Source organism: Camelus dromedarius, chromosome 14, assembly GCF_036321535.1.
Source record: "Camelus dromedarius isolate mCamDro1 chromosome 14, mCamDro1.pat, whole genome shotgun sequence".
NCBI classification, from domain to species: Eukaryota; Metazoa; Chordata; class Mammalia; order Artiodactyla; family Camelidae; genus Camelus; species Camelus dromedarius.
In genome coordinates, this window is record NC_087449.1 from 40,058,531 (window position 1) to 40,065,480 (window position 6,950).

Below are 6,950 nucleotides of genomic sequence, written 5' to 3' on the forward strand. Positions count from 1 at the left end.
AAGGCAGATGGGTAGTGGGGATGGGGGATTCCTCCACGGAGGGGATTTTGCTGGAAGGGTGGGACCAAAGGTCAGGGGGCTAAGGAGTTGAGGACTCTGACAAGGAGTGGGTGAAATGATGTCACACAGAATCTTAATCAGATGGGAGATGAAGACAGAAGGGTCTGCTTTAGAGAGAGAGAGCAGAGGGGTCAATGGATGCCTGGTTGCAATGGGTACCAAGACGGGGTTTAGTGAGATGCTTTGTGCAAACAAGCTGGAGGTGGGAGGTCGTGGGGTCAGCATTAGGGAATGAGGAAGTAGTAGCATTTCTGCCTCCCCTGGGCCTCCACCCAGCTCTTACTGTCAGTCTCACATCATAGTTGGGTGTGAAGATGCCGACTTCCACTGCCCTTTGTTATAGGTCCTTTGTGGGCACCATGTTCCTCATCTGGCATCCTTCCCAGGGGAGCGTGACGCGGGCCTGTCCTACAATAGCTGCTCACCCAGACCTTTGGTTGTGTAACCCTTCCCCCTCCCAGTTTTCTAGGCCTCTGTGTTTCTGTTTAGTTTCTTAAAAGAAATATTGTGAAAGAGTCTAACCCTACTTCAGCTGAAAAGAAACAGGATTTCTCCCCATTTTACAGGTTGGAGAGGTATTCTATGGTCCTCAAATGGCCCAGGAGTTGGTGATAGTGAGGGCATCCTCTTGGGAGCCCAGGAAGAATGAGTTTCTGGGGCAGGTGTGCGGGGCCTCAGGAGGGAAGGATTCAGGGCCAACAACAGACAGTGGCCTAACTTCCCTACCCTTCCCATCTATAGGTGGGTCTCACCAAGCCGAGTCCTTCATCCACCCATCCACATCCTACTATGTACGAGGCCTGAGCCAGGAACTAGGGACACATAGATGAAGAGGATGCAGACCCTGCCAGGAAGAGCTCCCTGACTGGTTCAGGAGATGGGCACACAGAGAAAGAACTGTGGACTGGCACCTACCTTTGATGGTTTGGGCACAGGAAAGCGGTAATTTGCTAGTTTAGGGGGAGAGGGTGGGGGAAGACCCCTTGAGAACCTGGCTCCCTAGAACACAGGGTCTTGAGGAGTATGAAGGCAGGAGAGGGCATATGAAGGCTGGGAGAAGTGAGGGACTGTGGTGGGGTCATGATGATGGGGCAGTGAGGCTGGATTTTGGGGTGCTTCGAAGGGAGAGGGAGGCCAATCGTTTTGGGGAGTCTGTACATTAGCCTGCAAAAGCATCTGACGTCACTAACCTGGATGCTGGATGCTGAGATAGAGGAACTAGTTCAAGGTGGAGAGGACAGGGGGCTCACTTTGGCATATGTGGAGCCTGAGGATTCCCTGGGGCTCCTGGACATGCCCTGTTCTTTTTGCTCGAGTTGCTCTCTCCCAGGGTTGGCAGCACCCTTCTCCTCATCCAACAGCTAAGCATTTTCTCGAGGAAACAGCCTTGATCTTGGCAGCTGAAAGCAATTTTCTCCTGTCAGAGCCTCTGCAGCTCTACATTTAACACCTCTTAGAGAGCCTGGCTTCCCTGTCTCTGGGTATCCTCTGTGGGGCTTCCTGTAATCTGGACCTTGCAAAGCAGGAAGTGATGAAAGAGTAACTGGCACTCGTGGGTGCTCCTCCAGTGGACCTCTGTCCTTGCCTGCGCCACAGAAGGGGAGGTCCTTTCCAAGGCTGCCCATGAGCAGGAAGGGACTCCTACACACAAATGGTTTTAAACACCCCTCCCATGCCCGGGAACCCAGAGGCAGGCCAGCCGGTGCAGTGACTACACAGACCAGGATGTACTGGTTTCAGAGGTGGGGTAGGGAGCTGCAGCCTCTGGAGGAACCCCAGTACTTCAGGTTTCATCTTGAATCAGCACATAAGCAACTGAGAAATGACTCAGCATCCTCCTTGCCGCCTTCCCTGGGACCAGAAACCCAACATCTTCCTGAGGCTGAGCATCCCCTCAGCCTGTCTCCCCTCTGGCTTCCTAGTACCTAAGAGAGAAAACCAAGGCTTGACTGAGGACACTTTCCAGGCACCTTTTGTCAGCCTAAGACAGGTGTGAAGGGGTGGCTGTGGGGGGAGGGGAAGGGAGGGTCTCCAGTTGAGATGGGTAAAGACAATACCAATAGCAGGAGCCAGCACTTTATTGCACATCTGCCATGTGCCCAGTCCACAATGTCATTTGACCCTCACAATCCGTGACCATTACCATGACCATAACTTTGAGGAAACCAGGGCTCAGAGGGGTTAGGCCCGAGGCCCCCAGCTGGTGAGCGTACAAGGGGTTCTCCAGCCCAGGCCTGATATTCTGGAGCCTGTGTCCTTTACACTTTGCCACCGCTCGCTCTCCTCAATGAAGGGGACTCACTGGTCTCGGAGTGGGCAGCGGGCCTCTCCTGGGGAAATCCCTGATGGGTGTTACAGGGCGGGGCTGGCTTTGAGGGGTTTTAGGAATAGGGACCAGGAATCTTCAGGGATCCCAGACACTTCTCTGCCTAGAGGCCCCAGACACAGCCAGGCAGACTCTGACAGTTCCGTGAGCCCCAAAGAGAAGCATTCCCCTCCCGGCGGTGTGGGTGTGTGGGAACACATGGGCGCTTCCTCACACAACACACGGTCCCTCAGAGGGCTGGACAGTCCTGGGGACATGTACATGCTCATACACGGTCACTGTCCCCTTGGTGCACGTGTGCACACACACACACTCACTTGCGTCCAGGCACAGTTCTGAGGGGGCTGAGGCAGGTGGTGGGAAGGAGGGCTCGGTCAGATGAGGCTGGCGATGCTGGACGTGGTCTCGTGACGTTGGCCAGCAGACAACTGTCCTGAGATGCTGAAGACACTGCCATTGCCTCTGCGGTCACTGTGGGTGGAGGGGGCGGCCGCACGGGTCGGGGGGCAGTGTCTGCTCACGGCCACCTGATACAGCAGCAAGCCCAGCAGCAAGAGTGCGCCCGAGGTGGCCAGGGTGATGCCCACGGACAGCATGGCGGCCAGCGGCCGGGCGGGGGCAGGGGCAGCGGCCAGCCCTGCCAGCGTCAAGCCGGTGACCAGCAGCACCAGGCCACTGAGCAGCACCACCAGGGCATCGGCACCTCCGCCGCTGCGCAGCAGGGCCACGTGGTGGGGCTGGCGGAGGCAGTTCATGTCCTGCACGGCCGAGCTCATCAGCTGCTTAACCAGAACCAGCAGGGCCAGCATGCAGAGCACTGTGCCCACTGCCAGGCGCCACTCGCCCGAGCGACTGCTGGTGGAGGACAGCAGGGCCACGCCACCCGCCCCGCAGCCTGCCACCAGGCCCACGGCCACGGCAAAGCAGAGCGCCGAGCGCCGCGGCTGCTGGGACCACCACAGCTCCACCTGCTCCGCCAGCACATCCGGGGGCAGCCCCCGGCCTGGTGGGGCCCGAGCCCCTCCTTCAGACATGGCTGATCTGGGCACAAGTAAGGGCAGAGGGCAGCGTCAGTGGTCAGAGGCACTGATCACAGCCTGGAGCCCCCACCACCTGCGTGGCAGCTAGAGGCCCAGAGTCCTGTTCCTCTCACGGTCCAGGGGATAGTCAGCATCACCTGCAGGGGGTGAATCACACTTGCTATCTCCCCAGCCCCCCTTCCCCTCATGGTCTCTCCTGGGAGTCTTGGGCATGGTCCCTGGAAATTGCCCCTCTGTTCCCTGCAATTTCCCCCTCCAGAAATGCCCCTCCCTAGAACCACCCCTTGGGAATGCCTCTCCAGTGACCCCAGGAGAGCTCCCTCCACACAAATTGCCCACCAACCCCTCCAGGGAACCCCCTGCCCAGCCCCTGACCTCTCTGGCTCTGCCTTTTTCGGTTGCCTGTTCCATCCCAGCTGGCCGAGGGAGCTGGTGCCACGGTGGACGATGGGACTGGATGAAGACCCAGAGATAAAGCCTCATTCAGGATCCGACTCACATGGCCTCAGCTGTCACCGCTGGCTCCTGGGGGGAGGGTTGTGGGGACTGAGGGGCCTTATGACTTAACTCTTCTGGAACCAGCAGCCTGACCCTGAATATTCTCTCTTGGGGCTGTGGCTCTCCCGTGAATCAGGATCTGACCCCTGACACCCTCTTTCCCCTAACAGCCCATCCAATCTCACAGCCAAGGCTGCTGTTCCCAAATCCCTCTCTCCCTCTAACCCAGATCTCCCTCCAGAGCTCTACCCATAAGCCGTTGTCACCTTGATGTCCCATAGGCACCTCTGGTGCAACAGGTCTCAACCCAAGCTCACGTGTCATTTTACCCCATACCCGTGCCTCCTCTTGTGTTCCTCACTTGGGCACGTCCCAGGGACGCCACCTCTAAACATTTCTCCACACCATTCCCTGCCCTCATTCCCACTGCTCCTGACTGTCAGCCTCCCTCTCCACAGCTTCCTCACTGCTCTTCCTGCCTCCCCGCCTCTTCTCCCTCTCACCACACCCCCACACCATCCCTTTCAGGATGTCTCTGAAGTGGTACAGTGGAAGGAGGGCTCTGGACCGGAACCCCTGCTGCTGTCCCTGCCACCATGGGATTGTGGGCGAGGGACCTCGCAGTGGTTCCTCATGGAACACGTCTTCCAGAGGCCAGTCAGCGTGACTCACACTGGGCAGAATACTGCAGCCTTTGCCCTCAAGGAGCCCCAGGTTACAGCCAGTGTGTTCATGTGATGAGTGCCGACTCTGGGTCAGTCAGAAGAGGGCTTGGGGGAGGTCAGAGAAGCCCTGATGGCCTCACCTCTTGGAGCCTCAGGCTCCTAATCTGAAAAGTGAGGACAATAGCCTTTATCTTGAGGTGTCAGGACATTAGAATCTCCACTCAGAATTCCAGCAGGAATTCTAGGGCCCCCACAGATGCCCAGAGCATAATTTTTGAATAAAAGAACACAACGTTCTCTCCTCCAATTCAGAATGGAACTCCTGCTTTATACATAGGACACAGGTCTGATCATTCTGGGAACATGACATCACGGCTGTACGTGGGTTACAGCCCTGATGAGGTATCCGTCTTCCACAACCCCTGGGCAAGGGCTGCCTGGCACACAAGGCGGGAGGGGCAGCTGCAGGTGCCCCCAGGGGGAGTGGGGGAGGGGCTGAGGGAGGGGCCCTTCAGTCAGTCCAGGCATTCCCCAGGGCTGTGACTTCACTGGTCCCGCGGGCCGGACCGGGGGCGGGGTGGAGGGTCTCAGGGTAGGGCCAGTGGGAGAAGGTGGGGTGGTGGGGGTAGGGGGGCTGTGGGGCACTCACAAGAAACCTGGAAGTGCTGGATCCGATCCGTGCAGCCAGGGCAGGTGGGGCGCTCCAGCTCTGTTTCCGGGGGAGGCGCTTCACCTGCCTAACCTGCACCTAGGTGAGCCCTGGGGGGAGGGGTAGGAGGATCAACAGGTGTTTCCAAGGCAGGGCCTGAGCTGATTGGCTGACGTGGCATTGCTCCTTTTGCAGGGCTGAGGCATTCCTGGGAAGGGAGGGGCTTCTGCCCGCTGCTGTTAAAGCGCAACAGGAGTCCCAGACCTGGGCAGCAGGAGGAATGTTGTCTACTTGCCCCAGAGCCTGGACCTGAACTCACTCCCCAGCTCTGACCCCAGCTTAGCCCCAGCCTTAACCCAACCCCAACCCCCAAGCCCTAACTAGAACTCCTAGCTCCGACTGTGGCCCCTACCCCACATCTCAGCCCAAACCCTGCGTCTCGAATTCCAACCCTAACCCCAGACCCAGATCTCAACCCCAGATCTGGCTTGAAACCTCAGCTCCAAATTCTGGAATTAGGTCTTAGTCTGCAATCTCATCCTTGACCCCTATTCCTGAATCCAACCCCCAGATTCTAACACCAAACTCAAATCCTGCCTCCACCCCAGATTCCAGCACCTGCTGACTCCCAAACCCAGCTCTAGTACCTCCATCCCTTGGCACTTTCCCCCAGGGCTGGAGCCCCACAGCTTCTTGCTCATTCTCCTTCAAAGCTTCAAGTGCCTGACCAGGGTAGGTTTGCCCCACATGTCTTGGACCAGCTGGGGAGGCAGGATTTGAGTGCACAGGGAGGAGGAGGTGAAGGCTTTTCAGGTGGGAAACAGAAGCTCCCTTGCTTAAAATGCTCACAGAATGAACACTTCAGGATAAATGCCATACTCCTTCACAGGGCTCACACAGCCCCTGCCATCAACAGTTGGCCAGTCATTTGCCACTGGTCCCTGCCCCCCAGCCAGAATGCATGTCTTTCAGTTATGCATGTTCTGCACGGCTCTGTGCTTCAGGTTGGTTTTTCTTTTCTTTTTAAATTGAAGTATAGTTGATTTACAATGTTGTGTTAGTTTCTCTGGTTGACTTTTGAACTCAAGAGTTCTCTCTCCCTGGGATGTTTACCCCCAGCCTCGATCTGGCCAACTCAAATTCTTCAACTGAGACGTCACCTCCTCCAGGAAGCCCTCTTTGACCTCCAGGCTGGTTTTGGTGCCTCTTTGGGGGCACCCAAGGCCCTTGTGCTTCCTCTATAACTGTTCTTACTGCATGTGCTGTGATTGCCCTTATTTACTTACCCGTCATCCTCCACTACATGTGTGGTTCCCAGCAGGTTCAGGTTAAGCGCCTGTTTTGCTAACAATTGTGACCTCAGCAGCCAGCCTTATGCCTGGCACATGGGAGGTAATGAGTAACTCTTTGTTGAATGAGTGAGTGTGTGAATTGCAGGTGTGGGGGTGTTTAAGCAGGGGGCATGTGAGATGAAGTTGGAATGACAAGTTTGGCTCCGGTGGCACTGGGGCTTGAATTGAGGCTTTTGGACTCATTTGAGGTACCCATGGCAGGTTCCGAAGTATAACAAGGACTCGGTCAAGGGCTGTGCTTCTAATAGGTGAATCTGGCACCACACGCCACACGATAGGCGAGGTGGGGCTGGTTGGAGGTGGTTATAGGCTGGACTGAGTAATGCCTCCTGCTCTCTCTCCCTCTGCTGTGTTTGAAAT

At 56.8% G+C, this 6,950-nt stretch overlaps 1 protein-coding gene across 3 annotated transcripts; it reads right to left on the reverse strand.

The window, feature by feature from the left end:
* Positions 1–2,120: 2,120 nt before the first annotated feature.
* On the reverse strand, positions 2,121–6,576 carry TMEM125 (transmembrane protein 125). 3 transcript variants are annotated; one of them, XM_064493670.1, is made up of 4 exons: positions 6,525–6,576; positions 5,239–5,348; positions 3,802–3,879; positions 2,121–3,563 (listed from the first exon to the last, which is right to left on the reverse strand). In XM_064493670.1, exon 4 carries the CDS (start codon positions 3,418–3,420, stop codon positions 2,761–2,763), a length of 660 nt encoding a protein of 219 aa, XP_064349740.1. In that variant the 5' UTR covers positions 3,421–3,563; positions 3,802–3,879; positions 5,239–5,348; positions 6,525–6,576; the 3' UTR covers positions 2,121–2,760. The 3 variants fall into 3 exon arrangements, with proteins under 3 accessions (XP_064349740.1, XP_010980632.2, XP_064349739.1); XM_010982330.3 differs by having other exon boundaries at positions 3,802–3,951; positions 6,525–6,574; XM_064493669.1 differs by lacking the exon at positions 6,525–6,576 and adding an exon at positions 5,886–5,903 and having other exon boundaries at positions 3,802–3,951.
* Between the last annotated feature and the right edge of the window lie 374 nt (positions 6,577–6,950).

Bases quoted from the DNA above. Each gene is read 5' to 3' on its own strand.
- TMEM125 (XM_064493670.1), bottom strand. From the start codon at position 3,420: ATGTCTGAAGGAGGGGCTCGGGCCCCACCAGGCCGGGGGCTGCCCCCG.